At 43.7% G+C, this 22,795-nt stretch overlaps 2 protein-coding genes across 3 annotated transcripts; both read left to right on the forward strand.

Moving 5' to 3' along the window:
• Positions 1-789: 789 nt before the first annotated feature.
• lipt1 (lipoyltransferase 1) lies at positions 790-3,289 on the forward strand. Its single transcript, XM_021311361.2, has 3 exons — positions 790-1,304; positions 1,379-1,600; positions 2,688-3,289. The coding sequence occupies exons 1-3, from the start codon at positions 797-799 to the stop codon at positions 3,098-3,100; spliced, it is 1,143 nt and encodes a 380-aa protein (XP_021167036.2). The 5' UTR covers positions 790-796; the 3' UTR covers positions 3,101-3,289.
• An 832-nt stretch (positions 3,290-4,121) lies between these two features.
• On the forward strand, positions 4,122-22,751 carry eif5b (eukaryotic translation initiation factor 5B). 2 transcript variants are annotated; one of them, XM_036127827.1, is made up of 26 exons: positions 4,122-4,434; positions 5,437-5,547; positions 5,636-5,699; positions 5,807-5,968; positions 8,246-8,741; positions 8,815-9,032; positions 9,116-9,266; positions 10,887-10,979; positions 11,055-11,141; positions 11,226-11,285; positions 11,387-11,410; positions 13,693-13,976; positions 14,054-14,161; positions 14,249-14,359; positions 14,431-14,498; positions 14,571-14,712; positions 14,789-14,920; positions 14,996-15,178; positions 15,261-15,422; positions 18,317-18,448; positions 18,528-18,659; positions 18,733-18,809; positions 18,895-19,059; positions 20,333-20,471; positions 20,554-20,715; positions 22,098-22,751. In XM_036127827.1, the coding sequence occupies exons 1-26, from the start codon at positions 4,400-4,402 to the stop codon at positions 22,203-22,205; spliced, it is 3,606 nt and encodes a 1,201-aa protein (XP_035983720.1). In that variant the 5' UTR covers positions 4,122-4,399; the 3' UTR covers positions 22,206-22,751. The 2 variants fall into 2 exon arrangements, with proteins under 2 accessions (XP_035983720.1, XP_035983722.1); XM_036127829.1 differs by lacking the exon at positions 11,387-11,410.
• The last annotated feature ends 44 nt before the right edge of the window (positions 22,752-22,795 follow it).

Here is a 22,795-nt window from a genome sequence, read left to right on the forward strand (position 1 = left end):
AGCCGTGATCTAATCTTGTTTACATGAAATAAGCCTGCTCTGGAGCAGGCTCAAGCTGGCGCACTTGTTGCTATGACAACAAGTGCAGGATGTCTTTCGAAGAACCAAACGATCCAAGATCATGCCAAATCGTCAACAATGAAATCCTGCTAACTGAGTTAGCGACGTACGAAGAACGGACCCCTGGTTTCAGTGAAACAGCCCGTGTAAATAAAGGATAAACAAAAAAAAAAAAAACATGGGGCGGCTTTTACTCTGAAGGGTCGGAGCGGAAAGTGTTTCCTCCATCTAGGCTAACAGGCACCGCCGGTGTCCTCAGGCAGCGTCTCTCTGGTGCAGGTCAGCAGCTGCATTCTCCCTTGTTTACTCCTCCATTTAATTTGTAAATTTAACGCGACTTTTTGCGGCGGTGAACTTAATAGAAACGTTTTCCGGGCGTGGCGTAAAAACCGGAAGAGAACTAGCTCAATGCTAATGCTAACGCTGCTGTAGGGGCTCAGAGAAGGCGGAGCTAGGGTCGTTTAATGACGCACGTCAGCTTCAAAATTACTTTTATTTTAATAAAAAATGAAAAAAATATATAAGTTTATAAAAGTATAAGATGTTATATTTTAATAAATAAAAATCTTTATTAACGTAGTAGTCAGAAAATCAACTGATTTGAGAGTATATTTAGTTTTCTCTACCACTCCTGCCTATAAGTTTAGTTTAAATAAGGTCAGACCTGGATGTGATTTTTTTTATTTTTGTGTTTGCAGACGTGATGAAGCAAAAACCTTAAAGCCCCCCCCCCACGATGCTGCTCCAGCTCAGGAGGCTCCGTCCCCTGAGGACCGGCGTCCAGCAGGCCCGGCCTACCTCCAGCTGCCTCTTCCCGGACCCTTCCACCACCGGCAGCGGTTCTGGCCTGGTCCTCCAGTCCCAGTCCACCGACGTGTTCCAGAACCTGGCTCTGGAGGACTGGATCGACGCCCACGTGGACCTGCAGCGGCGCGCCGTCCTCCTGCTGTGGAGGAACCGGCCCGCCGTCGTCGTGGGCCGCCACCAGAACCCGTGGACGGAGTGCAACCTGCCGGCCATGAGGAGGGCGGGCGTCCCTCTGGCCCGGAGGCGCAGCGGCGGCGGGACGGTCTACCACGACCTGGGCAACCTCAACCTGACCTTCTTCGCCTCCAGGAAGGCGTACGACCGCCAGAGGAACCTGAGGGTCGTCACGGACGCCCTGAGGAGAGTCCGCCCGGAGCTGGACGTACGGGCCACAGACAGATTTGACATTTTGCTGAACGGCCACTACAAGATCTCAGGTAGGCCAGCCGACGCCCTCAGAGACCACCTGCTGGCTCATATTATCGTTAATTTCTCGTTTTTTTTATTACAGGAACCGCGTCCAGACTCAGCAGGAAGTCCTCCTACCACCACTGTACCCTCCTTCACTCTGCCGACCGCGCCGCCCTCTCCTCGTTGCTCCGCCCCTCCTGCCCCGGCATCCAGAGCAACGCCACGCCCAGCGTCCCCTCACCTGTGGCCAACCTCACAGACCACGCCCCCTCCTTGCTCTGGGAGGAGCTGCTGGAGGCTTTGGCGCAGCAGTACAACTCAGGTGCTCCGTCTTTGACCTTCAGATGAATGCTGTGGGGACCACTGAGCTATATAATACACTGGAGTGCTGATTTTGATGAAAAACTGAAGTCACTGGCCGCCATCTTGCTACTCCCTATTTCCCCCCAGTAACTAGGGAATATGTGCGCTACAGCATCGAATAAAGAGGATTTTCTCATGTTCTGGGGGGCTTAAAACTTTTAAAATGTCAAATGCCATATAGTTTTATGTTATGTTCTAAAACTATCAAGTACTGAGAAAGTCATGTGCTGAAATATTTAGCATTTTATTTATTTAAATACATATATATAACATTTATAAATATATAAATAACAATATACAAGAACATATTTACATATATGTATACATATATATACATGTACAAATATTTATATATATATATATATATATATATATATATATATATATATATTTAATATGAATAACATGTAAAATATTTCAGCACCTAATTTCCTAGTAGTTGATAGTGTTAGTACATCCACTGTCTGTAGAATTACCTATGAAACGTTTTCACACAGCCAGAAAACTGCTTGTTGTTGCAACCAAATCCTATGGGATTCTGTGAGAGTAGGGAGTAGCAAGATGGCGGCCAGTGACTTCAGTTTTTCGGCAAAATCAGCACTCCAGTGTATTATTAAATATATATATATGTATATATAAATATTTGTACATGTATATATGTATACATATATGTAAATATATATTTTTGTACATTATCTATATATTTATAAATGTTATATATGTATATTTAAATGAATAAAATGCTAAATATTTCAGCACATGACTTTCTCAGTACTTGATAGTTTTAGAACATAATATTAAACTATATGACATTTGACATTTTAAAAGTTTTAAGCCCCCCCTGAACATGAGAAAATCCTCGTTATTCGATGCTGTAGCGCACATATTCCCTAGTTACTGGAGGGAAATAGGGAGTACCAATATGGCGGCTGGTGGCTTCAAAGCGACTCGTTCTAACAGACGGTGATTAGCACTCCAGTGTATAATATAGCTCAGTGGTGGGGACTCGTTTCTGCGCTGACGCCGTTCTGGTCTCTGACCCTCAGAGTTCGGCTTTGAGGCCGCGCCCAGACCCGTCGACCCGTCGGACGAGGCTCTGTTCCCCGGCGTGGGCAGCATGGAGGCGGCGCTGCGCAGCTGGGAGTGGACGTTCGGGAAGACGCCAAAGTTCCGGCTGGATACGCGGCTGGAGCTGCGGGACGAGCAGCTGGGCGCTCGCTGCGGCGCCGGGCTCCACGTGGAGGTGAAGAACGGGCTGGTGGAGAGCTGCAGGGTGGACGTGCCGCACCACTGGCTTCCTCCGCGGCTCAGCGGCGCGCTGGGTGAGGTTCTGCTGGGGGAACGGTTCTGCCCTCACAGGGCGGCGGCGGCCCTCACTGCGCTCCTGCGGTGTGAGAGCGGACAGCCGCACCGGCGCCTGCAGAACCTCGGAGAGGTCCTGCTGGCTGGGATGGGCTAAAGCTGAGGCCCGCTCCGGTTATGGTGGATTTTAAAAGTTTTAAACAATAAACTCAAGAAGAGCCTTCATTTTCTAACTAACTGGATCTCACACGGACTTATCTGGGTTGCTGTTTTCTATTGAGAAACATGAATAACTTAAGTGTAAATGTGTTATTTACAATAATAATAATAAAGACTTATCTTTACATGTGGGCATTTTTCCTAATTTCTTCTATTAAAAGTATGAGTAAGATAAGATAAGATAGGTTTATTGATCTGACACTGGAGAAATTCACGTCACATCGACCCACTAATCAGAAGAAGAAGAAGGTTCTGAAGTAGGACAAGGAGCGTCAGCTATATACAGTGTGTCCCCGTTTATACAGTGGATCAAAAAGAAGTAGATAATAAAATAAAGATAAAAATACAAATAGAAATAAGGCGGAGGATGTCTTATGTACATTCATGGTGACATATTCAGGTGTAATAGCAGCAGAAGTCACTTCTTTCAGGATTATTGCACAGAGTATTAAATAGAATTGCACATTAGTTATTGCAATAAAAAATACAAAATAGAGATAAGGCAGAGGATATCTTATGTACATTAAACGGTGACTTATATGCATGTGTATTTACATATATTCAGGTGTAATAGCAGCAGAAGTCACTCAGGATTATTACACAGAGTATTAAATAGAATTGCACATTAGTTATTGCAATAAACATAAAAAATACAAAATAGAGATAAGGCAGAGGATATCTTATGTACATTAAACGGTGACTTATATGCATGTGTATTGACATATATTCAGGTGTAATAGCAGCAGAAGTCAGTAAAGATTATTTTGTAGGGAAAATGTATTCTAAAGCGCCTAAATTCTATAATACTTCCTTCTGTTGCAACAAAAATACAACACTCCAGCTGCTATATGCATAAAAATATGTCAATATACACGTTACACGTCGGGACGAAAAAGCGCATGCGCAGCAGTTCATTTTAGAGCCATGCGTCCACCTGGAGAAGTTTAAACGCCGATGTGTCACGCTGACGTACTTCAGGAAGAGCTGCGCTGAACGTATTTGTTTACCACTAGTTCTTTATACGTAAATGAACGTTAAATACACAGAAACGGTGGACGCGGAGCATTTTACGACGATCAGCGACGTCAAATCCCGCCAGGATTAGGTTTTAAAAAAAAAGAAAAGAAAAGTGGAGTGAGTGGATCGTCAATCGCTAATTGACGATCTTTGTCCAATGTGAGCCGTCGTGTTCGTCGGCCAGCAGCCAGCCAAGTTTCAGCGGAAGCCCAGCGGCACCATGGGGAAGAAACAGAAGAAATCCGGGGAGGACAGGTAGGGGGGACGCGTCCTACGGTCGGTGTCCGTCTGTCCGGTCTTGGACCGGGACTCTGCCGCCGCGTAACGGCCCTGAAACGGGCCCGTTCGCCCGCTGTTTGAGCCGTTAGCTTAGCGGCTAGGCGATGCTAGCAGATGCTAACCACGAGTCGTCGCAGATGCGCGAGCTCAGGTGAGGGCTGGGATTAAACGCTAAGTGTTGTTCGGGGCTGCGTTCACCTGGACCCCCCCCCCCCCCCCCCCCCGGCTCCCTGAGCGGCGGGTAGCCTGGAACTGGAGCGCGGTTAGCCGCATTAGCTCCCGCACCGACCCCCGGGAACCAGCAGCCCCCCCAAGCCCGGCTTCACCTCTCAGCCAGGGAGGCCGGACTCACCTGTCCCAGCAGGTGAGTCCAGAGTCCGTGTCACCAGGGTGATCGTTAATTAGCGCCCCCCTGATTGTTCACCACATATGTCACGTTTAAGGCGTTCGTGTAAAGGTGAGCGCGACGGTAACCGATGGGAGATTCCCACAAGGGCGATGTGACGTCACTGCCGCCAGCCACAACAAATGTTTAAGGGGATTTTTTTACACAATAAAGCGCCATTTTTTTTAAGCGACTGCTGATGCAATAGTTTGGTAAAACTGTAATAATGTTTTATTAACGTAACCAAACACATTTAGTGCACAGAGCCGCTATAAAGCAGCGATTTGTGGCTCTACTTTAGTTTTTATTGCATTTTTTTTATCACCATGAATATGTCGAACAACCCAGATTTATATCCTAAATATGAGAAATGTTTAGTTCCCTGCTTTTAGTCCAGAGGAAAGCAGAGTGGAGGTCCTGGCTTAACTCTACTGAAATCACTGCGTCGTCTGCGTAGCGTGAAACCCTGAGGCCGGTCAGGGGGCTCTGTCCCCCCCGGGGGGGAACAAAGGGAAGTGGGGAGTCAGCAGCAGGAGCCGCTCACCGGCACAAAGGCTGGCCTCTGTGACCTGACGTGTTGTTTCTGTGTGCAGTGCCAAAGATGACGGCGTGGACATCGACGCTCTGGCTGCGGAGATCGAAGGCACCGGGGCGTCCAGACAGCCGAAGGGGAAGAACCCCAAGAAGGCCAGGGCAAAATTTGAGTACGACGCCTCCTCTTCCTCCTCCTGCTCGGGTTCTGCACGCCTCCTGTGTGCGGCTGGGGTCTGAGCCTGTGCTTTCTCTCCACAGCGAGGACGACATCCTGAAGGAGCTGGAGGAGCTTTCTCTGGAGGCCCAGGGAGGAAAGGCTAAGGTAACCCCCCCACCCCCACCCCCACCCCCACCTGACCAATACTTAACCCCCCTGGACTCGTCCTCCTCATCCTCCTCCTCACTGTCATGGCGTCTCTCCTGCTGCAGAAAACCGACGCAGAGGAGGTAGAAGCCCCGGAGCCTCCCAGACCAGAGAAGAAGAAGACCAGGAAGGGGAAGAAAGGCGGAGCCGGTCCTGAGGATGAGGAGGCCGAGGACGGCGGCCATGTTGACGGGGAGAAGAACGGAGAGCAGAAGGAGAAGAGCAAGGCGAGTGATCTCTGATCACGTGCAGGTTACCGATGATGTCATCACCTCTGCTCGTACCACAGCTGGAATCCCACTACAGCTGCTAGAAAGAAGCGTTTATTTAACTTTTTAAAGTTTATTTATTTATTTATTTGACAGGGGCAGTTTACATTAATTAGCGTCGCTGCAAATGCACCAGGATTAGCCAATTTTTTTTTTTATCTGTTGTCCCTGGACAGATCTAAAAATTGTCTACCTAAAAACACAACAGTAAGAATTCTACGGTGAACAATACAGATATTAAAAGAAATAAAGCAGATATAACTTTTGAAATCTTGTTGACAAGTGCAGAGTTCGTGTTATCTAGAGTTTTGTGATCAGAGGAGAGAAATTGGACTGATTAAGAAATGTCATGGTGATTAAAACCAGTAAAATGTTGTGAATCACCTTATTTAGATCCTCACTACTTTGATCTGCTTATTTTTATGCCTGCCTGCGTAAAGCGGCCGGATTCAGCAAAATGGCCGACATGTCCAGTTATCTCTGGGAGGAGGAGGAGAGATGGAAGTTAAATTTGTCCCTGGATCACGTCACAAATGCTTACAGAGTTTAAAGCGTATCGCTGCAGATCAAGGCGCCTGTTTCTCCGCACGTCTCGGTGCTTTTATTTTATTTTTATTACCCCTGAAAAGCGGCGAGATGACATCACACAAGCTAGATCACTGTTTTGGCTGCTAAATTATCAATTCTTTGTAGATTTCTCCACTTTTTATTCAGGATTTTTCAAAAATATGCCATTATTTATTCATTCTCCATAAAATTACGTCACTAGAGCCTTTAACCCGTTAAGGTTGATCTTTATATACATTTTAATGATTGGTATGGTTGTGCTCATTTCCTCGACGTTCAGACAGAGGATCAGCCAATCAGCTCTCTCCGTTTCTTCCATCTTCCTCCTTCAGAACCTCTTCGGCTCACTAAACGTCTTCCTAATATTTTTTCCACGTTAGCAGTTTCCTGGAGGCCTGAGATGCTTTGTGCCCTGCTCCTTCTGATGACGTCACTATACATGATTGGTTTAACGTTTGCACAATTACGCAAAATATTGTGATTGGTCTGGACAACTTACTAAAGTAATTATAGCGGGGTGTAGGTTTTATTTGAGAGTGGGATTAAGGTTTGTAAACGGACAATTTTACGAATAAATTCTCCATGGTTCCTGCGCCTCCCGATGACTTCACCTTATGGCAACGCCACTCAGACAAACTACATTGAGCCCGCAGTCTGTATTTTTATTTAGTTAATTTAGCGGTTTCTTTTTTCTCAAAAGCTTGAAGATGAACATAGAAAAATGTCAAATCTTAGCAATTCAAAATAATCAACCCACTTTAATTGATAAAAATGAGGTAAAATATTTAGGTATAATGATTAACAAGGACCACACTGAAAATGACAGAACAAATATTCAAGCCATTTTACAAAAAAAATTAACAAATATTTAACAGTTGGCTCAATTTTTGGAAGAATATCGTCACAATTTCATCTTGAATAATAAAAAAACATGTGATCAGAAAGAACGACATAGTAATATCAGTAGAAAAAGGAGGAATAAACGTTATTGATTTTAAAGTGATGGCTGCAGACTTTTATTAAAAATTAAAAGAGTTTATGGTTTAGTTTCCCTTCACAACTTTTTTTTTTTTAATTGGAGGAAGGAAATTTCTCTTAAGATGTAACTTTGATCCTGAAAAAATGACCGATTAAATTGTCAGACTACCACAGAAGCATTCCAAAATGATGTTAAAAGTTTTCATGCCTTGATTAAGTTACTTTAAAATAACCATAAATTAACAAAATAAAATTGATTTGTAACAAATGGAGACCGCAGGCGTAATGTAGTTTGTTTGAGTGGAGTTGCCATATAATGACGTCATCGGGAAGCCCTCGAAAGCCCCAGAGGGCCAAAAAAACGAACAAAAATGCATAACAAAACCAAAAATATTGTGATTTTCTGTTAACATACCCAACAAAACTTCATAATTTTATGACAACATATCAAACTGTATTTGGCCAATTTTAATAACTGAATTCCACTCAGGTTCTAATGCACCAAAATTAAAGCAAATGTAAAACGTGTGATTATTAAAAGACGAATGTTTTGTGTTGTTACAAACATTCAGCTGTAAGATTTTCATAATACAGTAATTAAAAATAAAAAGTTTCCATCTGCAAAACAACGTGCAAGACGAGAAAAACCTTTAATGTTTGTGTTTGTGACGCTCCTCTCCGCTCCTGCAGGCGCCTCCCGCTGCTCCGCCCTCAGACTCCGACGACAACAGCTCCTCGCACTCCCACGCCAAGGCCAAAGGAGGAAAGAAAGGAGGGAAGAAGGCGTCGGCGTCCGACGACGAGGAGCCCCAGGAGGCAGAAGTGAAGAAAGAAGGCGGAGGCGGGGGGAAGGAGGACGAGTCCGAGGACGACGACGAGTTCAGCTTCAAGAGAGACAAGAAGAAGAAGAACAAGGGGAAGGGCGCGAAGGCGGAGAGCGACCGCGAGGAGGAGCAGGACGAGGAGGCGGGAGGCTTCAAGATCAAGACGGCGGCGCAGAAGAAGGCGGAGAAGAAGGAGAGGGACAAGAAGAAGAAGGAGGAGGAGAGGATGAAGCAGAAGAAGATGAAGGAGAAGGAGGCACCCGCTGAGGGGAAACCAGAGCCGGAGAACAAGGCGGCCGAGGCGGCGCCTCCTCAGCCGGCGCCCTCTGAAGCTGTGGCGGAGGAGCAGGAAGGAGCGGAGGGTACGACGTCACCAGGTGAATTCTGTTTTCTTGTTTCAAAGCAGATTGAGAACCTCGTCTGTTGTTCCTGCAGAGGAGAACGAGGGAGACAAGAAGAAGAAGAAAAAGAAGGAGAAGAAGAAGGAGGAGAAGGGAGATGACGACAAGAAGAAGAAGGGCCCCAGCAAGGCCACGGTGAAGGCCATGCAGGAGGCTCTGGCCAAGATGAAGGAGGAGGAGGAGCGAGCCAGACGAGAGGAGGAGGAGCGGCTGAGGAGGCTGGAGGAGCTGGAGCAACAGAGGCTGGAGCAGGTAGGACAGGAGTCCTCCGTTCTTTCTTTCTCCTCCCGGTCAAAACTGGGCTCCCTGCTCAGCAATCAGGTCTCGTCCTTCAGGAGCGGCTGGAGCAGGAGCGCAAGGAGAAGAAGAAGCAGAAGGAGAAGGAGAGGAAGGAGCGGCTGAAGAAGGAGGGCAAGCTGCTCACCAAGACTCAGAGGGAGGCTCGGGCTCGGGCTGAGGCCACGCTCAAACTGCTGCAGGCTCAGGGTGAGTGGGCGGGGCCTCTGCGTCTGTGGGCGGGGCCTCTGTGTGTCTGAGAAAGGACTGTTAGTAAACGGCCACTGTCTCCCAGTGGGCGTGGCTTGCCAATGTGGGCGGAGTCTTTTTCAGGGTTCCCACGGGTTCTTGAAATCCTTGAAAGTTTGTGAATCTGAAAAAATAAATTCAAGGCCCTTGAAAGTTCTTGAAAACAGCCAAAAAAAACACCTTCTCCTTGAAAGTTTCAACCCCACAATTTTTTTGTAGGTTGAAAGTTCACACGGATGACGACTCGTGTCATTATTTTACTACCACACAATCTTTTAAAATTATGTTGATTCCACAGACTTTTAATTTGCAAAAGTACGTTCGCTCTTCTTCGTTAGTTGGTAGGCTACGGTTTAGGCCTACGTGCGTCCAATAGGTTACATTCACGGTGTTGCCAACTCAGCGACTTTGTCTCTATATTTAGCGATTTTTCAGACCCCTCCAGTGACTCTTTTTCAAAAAAGCGACTAGCGACAAATCTAGCGACTTTTGGAGACTCTTACATGAAAGCACGTATCGTTCCTACTCTTGTCCTCCAGCGGCAGGTGCTGCCGTGGGGCGCCTCCCCCGTCCCAACCCCGTTCTCCCGCTACCGCAGGAGTCCCTCAGCGCTGCAGTCAGAGCCACAGCATGTTTACCCTCAGCGTCCAGACTGCAAATGGAGCGGGCATGCGCCGGGATTGACGGCGCAGGTTGATCATAAATAACTGAATTTGAAATATTTTATCTTAAATAAATAACAGCATTTGATTCACACAGACACATGTTCATGTTTTATCGTGATTTGTAGGCTCCTTAGTGGACCACAAGAGAAAAAAGAAAATGGTAAAAAAAAAGTTGAAAAGAAAAAATTTGTAACTCCGCCATAGTGTCTCTTTATGGTTAATTTTGCCGGTCTCAAACCCGGGTAAAAGAGGAGGGTTAGTAAAATGCACTGAAAATGTGTCTTTAACAAAGGTAACAAAAGCCTGAGAATGATTTAAATATATCTCTGAGCAGCTTTCTGGCAACCGTGGCACTTTAAACAGAAGTCAAAAACTAGCTTAATCAAAGATGAAAGTAAGTGAAACAAATTGATATAATTCTGAACATCTCAATGCCGCACTTTTTTCCATAAATCTCCATGAAACGGTAGGCTAATGTACATCTTATATGTAATGTAGTATGGCATAGCCATGTACTGTGGATATAAATGTAGGCTATGAATATGATCAATATCAATGTAGGCTATAAATTAAGTCCACTTTCTTGCATTGCTTCTGACCCAACAACTTCTATGCCGTTTAGTCTTTTATTGAATTTGCATTGTATTAAAATATGATAACCTATTCAGCGGTCACAGTAGGTAAATGCCGCCACATGTGGTCCTTGAATTTGAGGAAATTGGTCCTTGAAAGGTCCTTGAATTTGATGTTCACCAAGGTGTGGGAACCCTGTTTTGTTTATCTGTGGGCTGAGAAAGAACTGTCAGTAAACGGCCCCTGTTCTCCCAGTGGGTGAGTCTTTATTTATCTGTGGGCGGGGCCTCTGCCTCTGTGGGCGGGGCTTCTGCATGTGTTAATGTTGATTTAATCTGTGCAGGTATTGAGGTGCCATCCAAAGACGGCGTGCCAAAGAAGAAGCCGGTTTACAGAGACATCAGGAAGAAGAAGCCCACTGCTCAGTCCCCTGAAGGTAGCTCCGCCCCCTGCCTCCTCACGCCGCTCCTCTAAAGCAAACCCGTAAAAACGCCCAATCTGCTCCTTTCAGAAACGTCCGAGGTCACGTCTGTGGTCTCGGAGACGCCGGAGCCCGTTCCCATGGAAGCGGAGGCTGAGGCGCCGGCTGCCGAGCCAGGTGGGAGGAGATCTGGTGCCGGACAGGAGGAAGAGGAGGAGGAGGAGGAGGAGAGGTTAACTGTGTTTGTGGGTTTCTGTGCAGAGCCGAAGGCGGACGCCGACCTGGACGACTGGGAGGCCATGGCCAGCGACGAGGAGAAAGGTGACGATGTTTCTGCTTCCTGTGTTTTTGTTTGTTTTTTTTTTTACCTTCTGGTGGGAAACCGTAAATGATGTTTCTCACTTTTATCCACGGTTAAACAGAGAGGAAGAGGCGACGTGCAGCAGGTACTGAGTCTGTGCTAAACGGCTCGTAGCGTCTAGAGCGCCTGTGTTTGGCTCAGACTAGACGTGTTTGCTGTGTTTCCTCTAGACGAGGCTGACGGTCGTTCTTAAACCCCCTAACGGCTTTGCTGGTTTAGTCCTGACTGCATCCATGCTGCTACTTCCTGTTCACCGCCTGTCTCACCATGTTTGATCAGATATTTTAATATTTAATATATTGTTTCTTGTCTTATTGGTTTGTGAAAATAACAGTTTTATTTTTGTTTAACTTGTTGTCAAATTAAATCCTTAGATTATCAGCCACTACGGTTTTTGAGATTACCGTATTTTTCGGACCGTAAGGCCACTAAATATTCTTCACAAGTGTGTAATATTCCTCCTCCACGTCCACAGCTCTCTGTCCCTGTAGGGTAGAACTTTCAATTATATTTTATTTTATTTATGTAGAAACACGTCCTCTCAAGGCTCTTTCCAAAGTCAGATTCCAGCAATCTTGAGCATGCATGAAGCGACAGTGGGGAGGAAAACCTCCAGCAGAACCAGGCTCAGTGTGAGCGCCCATCTGCTCTTCATCACCGGATGTGACGTAGAAACACGGACGTGGCGCCATTGTTTTTTTTTTTTTTTTTTCTTATTTTTATTTTATTTTCATTTCCGTTATTTTTGATATTTAAATCAAACAAAGCATACGTTGCGAAATCTTGCAGAGGTACATGGAAAAAATGGAAAACTGCGATAACAAAAGAAAGAATTGTGGAAGTAATTCTGAACAATAACTTAACAGAGTTACTGAATAAGGAGACGGTGGAGTGATGAAGTTCCAGCACATAGATGGACATAATAACAGATTACAGTAAGGTGACCACACGTCCGGCGTAATGCCCCCAGATTATATATATATATATATATATATATATATATATATATATATATATATATATTCATTCAACTTTTCTGGGCTGCCTGCAGCATAATGTCCAGTCCCGTATTCACACGGATCTTGTTTTATAGGGATTACATGTAATTAATGCTCTACGCTGCAGCGGTGTGACAGAAGCAGAGCTGTCTGGGCTTGTTGTTTTTTTTTTTTTATAAAGTCGCTGGTTAATTTCCTGAGTTTTTCTTTTTTTAAGCTTGATTTTTGAACGTGCAGCTGCATATTTGGGCTGTTTCTGCAATAGAAGTTCTTATCCTGACAGGACAGGATAAGAGGTAATGAAGAAGTGTAGTGGGAAAATCAACAAACAATAATGGATTCCTCTGTCTGTCTCTGCTGGGAGGACAGAATACTGGACTCTGTTTCTAACATGAGGCCAAAATAGACTTTTATATTTAATTAACTTACTAGGTTTATTGTTGCTACCGCGTACTCCAAGCTGCCTTACATGCACTGCAAAAACAGATCTAAAAATAAGTAAACTGTTCTTAAAATTAGTGTATTTTTCCTTGATTTGAGCAGGTAAATAAGATTATTTGCCAATGGAATGAGTATTTTGACCCCTAAAATAAGATGATTAGATATAATGCACTTGAAATAAGATGGAGTTGAGTTGTTCCTATTTTAAGGTCAAAAATCTTGTTCCATTGGCAAATCATCTTATTTACCTGCTCAAATCAAGGACATATATACATATTTTAAGAACATTTTACCTTTTTTAAGTTGTGTTTTGTTTTTGCAGTGTGAATACACTTCTAGTTTAGACGTTGCCGTCTGGTGGACAGCTCAGGGGTCCTATCGGGTGCAAAGTGTACCGTAATGCTACTAATATCCATCGAGTAGAGCGACTTTGTTGCTAACCAAATTTTACATTTTTAACAGATTTTTGTCGCATTGTACCACATAAAATCAGTCGGTAAGCACAACTTTAATCATAGATAAGGAGTACAATCAATTTTTGAGAAGATTTAAGGATTTTAAGTGCGCTTATAGTCCGAAAAATACAGTAATTTGTATTTTATTATCTTGAAGCTTCATTTATTCATTTATCTCTTTTCTTTATTTTTTTTTCTTAAAACATGTTTAATTAAGCTTACATAGAATTTTGTTTATTTTTCTTTCTTTTGTAATTGTTTTTAATTTGTATTTTCTTTTTTTTCTAGTTTTTAATTTCTTCTTTTAATTTAGTGATGGGTTTGTGTCTAGTTTGCTGCCTCCTGCTGTAAACTAGACGTTACGCATGAGATTCTTGTTGTGAGATTCACCGTTTTATTGTTTTTATTTATTTATTTACGGCTTCGTTCTTCTTTCATTTTTTCATTTTTATTTTTGGACTTCTCTCCTTCAGAGCTGAAGAAAGTCCACATTGAGGTGAAAGAGGAGAAGACGGCGGCTCCTGGTCATCAGCCCGCAGCCAGCGACGAAGAGGAGGAGGAGGAGGAAGAGGAGGAGGAGGACGAAGAAGAGGAAGAGGAGGAGAGCGAGGAGGAAGGCGAGGCGGAGAAGGAGCCGACTCCGGCGGCTCACGGCAGGAGGAGGCCGCCGAGCGACGAGGAGAGCAGCGAGAGCAGCGAAGACGACGACCGGACGAAGGAGGAGCGGCTGTACGACCGAGCCAAGAAGAGGATCGAGGTGAGCCTCAGGATACGCGGAGGAGTGAGAGCTCGTCTCGCTCCGGCCCGTCTTTGACCGGCGGGCTGTCTGTGCAGAAACGCAGAGCGGAGAACCAGAGGAACGTGGACCTGGACCGGCTTAGGGCGCCCGTGGTGTGCGTCCTGGGACACGTGGACACGGGGAAGACAAAGATCCTGGACAAGGTGACGCTCCACTCCGCCGTTTTTTTTTTTTTTTTTTCTGTGCCTCCTGCGAGCGGCAGATAAAACCGGCGCTCTGGTTATCTGCAGCTCCGACACACCCACGTCCAGGACGGGGAGGCCGGAGGCATCACCCAGCAGATCGGAGCCACCAACGTCCCCAAGGAGACCATCGAGGAGCAAACCAAGATGGTCAAAAACGTAAGATGTCTCACTACGAGTGGGATTCAGGCCGTGTTTGTTGTTTCGCTGACGCTGAGCTCTGTCTGCAGTTTGACAGAGAGAACGTGAGGATCCCCGGCATGCTGATCATCGACACGCCGGGACACGAGTCCTTCAGGTACGTCCCCCCCCCCTGCTGTCCCCCTCTGCCCCCCCCGGTGGCTGTCTCACCGTCCCTCTGTCCCCGCAGCAACCTGAGGAACAGAGGCAGCTCTCTGTGCGACATCGCCATCCTGGTGGTGGACATCATGCACGGCCTGGAGCCTCAGACCATCGAGTCCATCAACCTGCTGAAGGAGAAGAAGTGTCCCTTCATCGTCGCTCTGAACAAGGTCCCCCGCCCGTTCCTCCTCCTCCTCCTCCTCCTCCTCCTCCTGCCGCTGTCTGACGGTTTTATCTTCTAAACAGATCGACCGACTGTACGACTGGAAGAAGAGCCCGGACACGGACGTGGTGGCCACGCTGAAGAAGCAGAAGAAGAACACAAAGGACGAGTTCGACGAGAGAACCAAGTCCATCATCGTTGAGTTCGCCCAGCAGGTACCCGCCTCCGGCCAATCACAGCGCTCCTTCTCTGCGTCCCCGCCGCTCATCTTCTCCCCGTTCCTCCCCCAGAGTCTGAACGCCGCCTTGTTCTACGAGAACAAAGACCCGCGCACCTTCGTGTCGATGGTGCCCACCTCGGCCCACAGCGGCGACGGCATGGGGAACCTGATCGCTCTGCTGGTGGAGCTCACCCAGACCATGCTGGCCCGCCGCCTGGCGCACAGCGACGAGCTGCGAGCTCAGGTCATGGAGGTGAGCGGGGGTCCGGTCCGCTCGCTGCGGCGCCACGGCTCAGACGATGATGATGATGATGATGATGTGTGTGTGTGCTCAGGTGAAAGCTCTGCCCGGCATGGGGACCACGATAGACGTCATCCTGATCAACGGCACGCTGCGGGAGGGCGAGACCATCATCGTCCCGGGGGTGGAGGGCCCCATCGTCACGCAGATCAGGGGCCTGCTGCTGCCGCCGCCGCTGAAGGAGCTCCGGGTCAAAGTGAGACACCAACATGTGACCTGGTAGAAAATGCCTCCGCGGGTTTAGCTTTCACTCTGGTGAGGTAAACCCATGAGGGGCTGATGGACGCCATCCGGGGTTTAGGGTCAAACTGGAAGGTTGGACCCAGTTTCAGTGAATAAAGGTGGAAAATGTAACATTTTTCTCATCATCTATGAGGCCGGAATAATTAGATTTGTAATTTTTATACCTGCTGCACCGCAAAAAGAAGCTTAAAGCAAGAAATGTTCCTGAAATCCGTGTATTTATCCATTAATTGAGCAGGAATACATGAAAAATCTGCCGATTTTTGCACTTCATCTGCAGTGTATCTTGTTATTTTAGGGCTAAATTTTTATTTACTTTCTTGATTTAAGGTCAAATACTCTCAAAAAGTAGCTAAAAGTAAGAAATGTGCCTGTAATCTGTATATTTATCCTTGAATTGAGCAGGAAAGTTTAAATAATTGATTTTTGCAGTTAAAATGATCTTATTTCAAGTGCAGTATATCTAATTATGTTATTTTAGGGGTAAAATATTTGCTTTCTGGATTCAAGGACAAATACTCTCAAAAAGGAGCTAAAAGTAAGAAATGTTCTTGTAATCGGTGTATTTATCCTTGAGTTGAGCAGGAAAGTTTAAATACTCTGATTTTTGCACTTCAGGTGCAGTATATCTTGTTGTTTTAGGGGTAAAATCTTATTTACTTTCTTGATTTAAGGTCGAATACTCTCAAAATCTTGAAATCCATGTATTTATCCTTGAATTGAGCAGGAAAGTTTAAATACTCTGATTTTTGCACTTCAGGTGCACTATATCTTGTTTTTAGGGGTAAAATGTTATATACTTTCTTGATTTAAGGTCGAATACTCTCAAAAAGGAGCTAAAAGTAAGAAATGTTCTTGAAATCTGTGTATTTATCCTTGAATTAAACAGGAAAGTTTAAATAATCTGCACTTAAAATCATCTTATTTCAAGTGCAGTATATCTAATTGTTATTTTAGGGCTAAAAATTTATTTACGTTCTTGATTTAAGGTCATATACTCTCAAAAAGGAGCTAAAAGTAAGAAATGTTCTTGAAATCGGCATATTTATCCATTAATTAAGCAGGAAAGCATGAATAATCTGCTGATTTTTGCACTTAAAATTATCTTATTTCGAGTGCAGTATATCTAATTATGTTATTTTAGGGGTAACATTTTATTTTTTTATTTTATTTTACTCTCAAAAAGAAGCTAAAAGTAAGAAATGTTCTTGAAATCCGTGTATTTATGGATTAATTCAGCAGGAAAGTTTAAATAATCTGCACTTTAAATCATTTTATTTCAAGTGCAGTATATCTAATTGTTATTTTAGGGCTAAATTTTTATTTACTTTCTTGATTTCAAGGTCAAATACTCTCAAAAAGGAGCTAAAAGTAAGAAATGTTTTTGAAATTGGCATATTTATCCATTAATTGAGCAGGAAAACATGAATAATCTGCTGATTTTTGCAGTTAAAATTCTTATTTTGAGTACAGTATATCTAATTATGTTATTTTAGGGGTAAAACGTTATTTACTTTCTGGATTTAAGGTCAAATACTCTGAAAAAGGAGCTAAAAGTAAGAAATGTTCTTGTAATCGGTGTATTTATCCTTGAATTGAGCAGGAAAGTTTAAATAATCTGATTTTTGCACTTCAGGTGCACTATATCTTGTTGTTTTTAGGGGTAAAATTTTATTTACTTTCTTGATTTAAGGTCAAATACTCTCAAAAAGGAGCTAAAAGTAAGAAATGTTCTTGAAATCCATGTATTTATCCATTAATTGAGCAGGAAAGTTTAAATAATCTGCACTTAAAATCATCTTTTTATTCAAGTGCAGTATATCTAATTGTTATTTTAGGGCTACATTTTTCTTGATTTAAGGTCAAATACTCTTGAAAAGGAGCTAAAAGTAAGAAATGTTCTTGTAATCTGTGTATTTATTTATCCTTGAATTGAGCAGGAAAGTTTAAATAATCTGATTTTTGCACTTCAGGTGCAGTATATCTTGTTGTTTTTAGGGGTAAAATCTTATTAACTTTGTTTATTTAAGGTCATATACTCTCAAAAAGGAGCTAAAAGTAAGAAATGTTCTTGAAATCGACATATTTATCCATTAATTGAGCAGGAAAGCATGAATAATCTGCTGATTTTTGCACTTGAAATTATCTTATTTCGAGTGCAGTATATCTAATTATGTTATTTTAGGGGTAAAATTTTATTTTTTTAATTTTATTTCTCTCTCAAAAAGAAGCTAAAAGTAAGAAATGTTCTTGAAATCCGTGTATTTATCCTTGAATTGAGCAGGAAAGTTTAAATAATCTGCACTTAAAATCATCTTATTTCAAGTGCAGTATATCTAATTGTTATTTTAGGGCTAAATCTTTTATTTACTTTCTTGATTTAAGGTCAAATACTCTCGAAAAGGAGCTAAAAGTAAGAAATATTCTTGAAATCGGCATATTTATCCATTAATTGAGCAGGAAAACATAAATAATCTGCTGATTTTTGCCCTTAAAATGGTCTTATTTCAAGTGCATCTAGTCGAGTCTATCTAATTGTTATTTTAGGGGTAACATTTTATTTTCTTTCTGGATTCAAGGACAAAATTTTGTTGTAATCGGTGTATTTATCCTTGAATTGAGCAGGAAAGTTTAAATAATCTGAGTATATCTTGTTGTTTTTAGGGGTAAAATCTTCTTCTACTTTCTGAATTCAAGGACAAAAACACTCATTTCAAAAGCATTTTGACTTAATTTTAGTTCAGTTTTTGCAGTGACCTGTTTGTTTCAGTGACGTTTTCAACGATCGTGTCAGAAATTCACCGTCAGTCTGGTCTAAAACGATGTTTTCTCTGTGTCGGAGCGCAGAGCCAGTACGAGAAGCACAAGGAGGTGTCGACGTCTCAGGGAGTGAAGATTCTGGGGAAAGACTTGGAGAAGACCCTGGCGGGGCTCCCCCTGCTGGTGGCCCACCGGGAAGACGAGATCCCCGTCCTCAGGGTACTGTTCCTCCGTCTTTGTGCTTCTCTGTCGCTCTGCGGCGCCTTTCTAACCGGCTGCTGCTGCTGCTGGTCGTCAGGACGAGCTGGTGAAGGAGCTGAAGCAGACGCTGAGCTGCATCAAGCTGGAGGAGAAGGGCGTTTATGTGCAGGCGTCTACGCTGGGCTCCCTGGAGGCGCTGCTGGAGTTCCTGAGGACCTCCAAAGTCCCGGTGAGACTTTTACCCCATCCCTGCTTCCCGCGCCTCTGCTGCAGCAGGAGTCAGCTGACGTCTTCTCTTTCAGTACGCCGGCATCAACATCGGCCCCGTTCACAGGAAGGACGTCATGAAGGCGTCGACCATGTTGGAGCACGACCCGCAGTACGTTGGCGCCCCCCGCTGACACCTCCAGGTAGTATAAGGTGACACGAGCAGAGCCGGTCATTGCTGCGTCCGCTGTGGACAGGTACGCCGTCATCCTGGCGTTCGACGTGAAGGTGGAGCGGGAGAGTCAGGAGATGGCCGACAGCCTGGGGGTCCGGATCTTCTCGGCGGAGATCATCTACCACCTGTTTGACGCCTTCACCAAATACCGGGAGGACTACAAGAAGTCCAAGCAGGAGGAGTTCAAGTAGGAACGCTTTTGGAGCACCGCTGCTCCTCGTTCTGACACGTTATAAAAGTATCAGCTGAGTCTTTTGTTGTTTCTTTACTGCAGTTCATTTTGTAACCTGAAGGTGGCAGCGTTGTCGCGGTTTAATCATCCCCCAGTCACACTAGTCGCTTTTCCATTCACAAACAAAGTGCGCAAATTCTAATTAAGAAACTAAATTAGCTTAATGGTAACGCGGCAATTTTGAAAACACTCCTATTTTTATTAAAAAATATTATTATTATTATTATTATTATTATTATTATTATTATTATTACATTTTTTTGATTTTGTACTAGGATGAGGTTGTTTTTCATCCATGTCCAAATTGGTATATTTACCAAAACTGCAATGGAAACACGTTTTTCTTTTTTCTCGCATCAAACGAGTCACCTGATTAATGACCGGATCTTACCACTGGTGAAATAGACGAAGAAGACAACAGGAAGTAGCAGCAGGATGATGCCGCGGCATGTCTGGATTCACGAGGAGACGCCGTGTTTTTTACATTTAGTTCATGATGGGGTGTTACACTGCAAAAAGAGAACTAAAAATAAGGGAAGTTTTCTTGAAATTAATGTTTCTCCTTGATCTGAGCAGGTAAATAAGATTGTTTGCCAATGGAACAAGTATTTTTACCCCTATAATAAGATAATTAGACATCCTGCACTTGAAATAAGATGATGGAGGTACATTATTCCTGTTATAAGTGTAAAAATCTTATTGCTATGGCTTATTTAGCTGCTCAAATCAAGGAAAATGTCTTATTTTTAGTTCTGGTTTTGCAGTGTATAAACATGTTAGGTTCAAAGCAGCAAAGAAATGTGAGCTTTTACCAAGCGGGGTTCCAAAAGCTGAGGCAAATGTTATGTTCTAAATGGAAAACGCTGAAACAGAAATACCTGGTGGAGAAGGGAAGAGAAAGTAGAAAAGATCAAATTTGTTTCAAACACTTCTCCCTCATGGATCAGATACTCACGTGAATAAACGTCTAATTTTAATTGCATTTCTTATTTAATGGAAACGCCTCGATTACGAAAATGTGTTTTATCGAAATTAGCAGAATATCGACAATGTTTGTAATGGAAACCCAGCAAATGACCTAAAGAATGAAGGTTGGCGTTCATGTTTTAGAAACGGGTCCCAACAGGACTTGGAACCTTGGAAATGTGTCTCTAAAGACGCGTTGAAGTGGAATTAAGACATGAAAACAGAAAACGGAGGTTTGGGCTGACGCTCTGCTCCTCTTCAGGCACATCGCCGTGTTCCCAGCGAAGCTCCGGGTCCTCCCCCAGTTCATCTTCAACTCCAGAGACCCCATCGTGATGGGCGTGTCCGTGGAGGCGGGGATCCTGAAGCAGGGGACGCCGCTCTGCGTGCCCAGCAAGGGGGTGAGAACAAAAACGCCGTTTTTTTTTTGTCTTTTTTTAGCTTTTACTGCGGCCGATTTTGACCGGAACCCGTCCGTTGCAGTTCGTGGAGATCGGCGTGGTCACCAGCATCGAGATGAACCACAAGGCCGTCGACACGGCCAAGAAAGGCCAGGAGATCTGCGTCAAGATCGAGCCCATCCCCGGAGAGTCTCCCAAGATGTACGGCCGCCATTTTGAAGCGACGGACATCATCGTCAGCAAGGTGAAAACAGCAATAGATCGTTATCCTTCTCTGTTGGCTTATCTGACTTCCTCTCAGAGATCGGTCAGTTTTTAAGGGGAAATCTTCCTCGGTCTAGTCTCAAGGCGAATCGGTTAACTTTCAGCACCAGAATGAGTTTCAGAAGCAGCTTCCCTCACTGGGAGGATTAGAAATATTAAAATGTGAAAGGCTGGAGGTCTTAGTTGCAAGAAGGGAACAAAAAGGAAGTAAAGTTTTCTTGAAATGAGTGTTTTTGTCCTTGATTTGAGCCGGTAAATAAGATTATCTGCCAGTGGAATAAGGTTTATGACCCCCTAAAATAAGATAATTAGATAAACTGCACTTAATGTAAGATGATGGAGGTGAGTTGTTCCTATTTTAAGAGCAAACAGTCTTATTTCATTCTTATTTACCTGCTCAAATCAAGGACAAATACTCATTTCAAGAACATTTTACTTAATAAAGCATTCTCACTGATTGTTTTCCTGTTTTTCTTTATTATTATTCCGTCGGCATCTAACTACTCCCGCATACTTCAACCGATTTCAACAATTTTGGTATCAAAACGTTTCCGGCATGACTGCTATATCTCATGGTTATACTGAACTTTTATACTTTTTAAAATATTTCACTTTTTGTGCGTTTTTTTGGGTTGCTCCCATTGAAATCAATGCAAATTCTTCACATTGTTCACATTCTTCAAATTCTTCAAATTCCTCCAGTTCTTCTAATTTTTCAAATTCTTCAAATTCCTTCAAAATTTTCAAATTCTTCAAATTTATCAAATTCTTCAATTTTTTTCAAATTCCTTCAAATTTTTCAAATTCCTTCAAATTTTTCAAATTCCTTCAAATTTTTCTATTCAAATTTTTCAAATTCTTCAATTCAAATTTTTCAAATTCTTCAATGTTTTTCAAATTCCTTAAAATTTTTCACATTCTTCTAATTCCTCAAATTTTTCAAATTCTTCAAATTCCTCAAATTTTTCAAATTCTTCAAATTCATATATATTTTTTTAATTCTTCAAATCTGATTTTAATGTTTTTCAGCTACTTTTTCTCTTCTGCATCTTCTGCTCAAATCATTCTGCGGATTAGCATTCTCACTCGCTGTTATGCAGCAACAGCTTTTTCAAGTTTTAGTTCGTTTTTGCAGTGAGGATAAAGAATTATACTTTGACTAGATTTACTTTTTGAGGCTTAAAACTAAAAATCTTATCATGTTTCTCATTATTTTTTAGTATCTGGGTTATAACGACTAGTTCTGGTGATTGACAAGATGTGTTATTTCATAGTTAAGGTTTATTTTTACCAGCTGAACAGACTGTTTTTGCCACACGTGACTTGTTTAGTGTCTGATCGGCCTCTTTGTTTGGGTTCCAGATCACGCGAGCGTCCATCGACGCCCTGAAGAACTGGTTCAGGGACGAGATGCAGAAATCTGACTGGCAGCTGATCATGGAGCTGAAGAAGACCTTTGAGATCATCTGAAGGACCCGAAACACGACAACACAAACCCACCAAACAAACTCTTCCTCCGGCAGCCGACGAGGAAGTCACGGGGCAACAACAACAACAACAACAAAAACAAAAAAATAGAGAAAAAACAAAAACAAAAGAGAAACGGCAACGAAGTGAAAGTGTTTTTCTGTGAGAAACGACGAGTTTTTCCACTGTTGTAAACAGTGATAGCTTAGACACTCGCTCAGTATTCCAACGTGCCTGTTCTTCAGCATCATCGTTCTTCTTCTTGGTCCCTGCTCTCTGGTGTGCTGCTTCCTGCCCCAGGCTCCGCCCCCTTTTCTCTCCCCAGCGAGGACACGGCGGCGGGCGTCTCCGGGCGGAACGTGGAGGAAACGTCCATCTCTGCAGCGGCAGAGACCGCGTCGGCTTCAGACTCTTCAGAGGCCGCGTTGGCTTTAGCTCGGCTGCTCGTCACGGCGGCCATGTTGAAACGCAGGGAGGAGGGGGTGGAGAAGATTATAAACTGTTTTTGCTGCGATGCTGGTGTAATAAATTCCCATGATTCTAATAAAACCTGCAGTTTTTTTATTTACTGTAGAAATGTCAGCTCTGAGAAC

Source organism: Fundulus heteroclitus, chromosome 24 (assembly GCF_011125445.2).
Source record: "Fundulus heteroclitus isolate FHET01 chromosome 24, MU-UCD_Fhet_4.1, whole genome shotgun sequence".
Lineage (NCBI taxonomy): Eukaryota > Metazoa > Chordata > Actinopteri > Cyprinodontiformes > Fundulidae > Fundulus > Fundulus heteroclitus.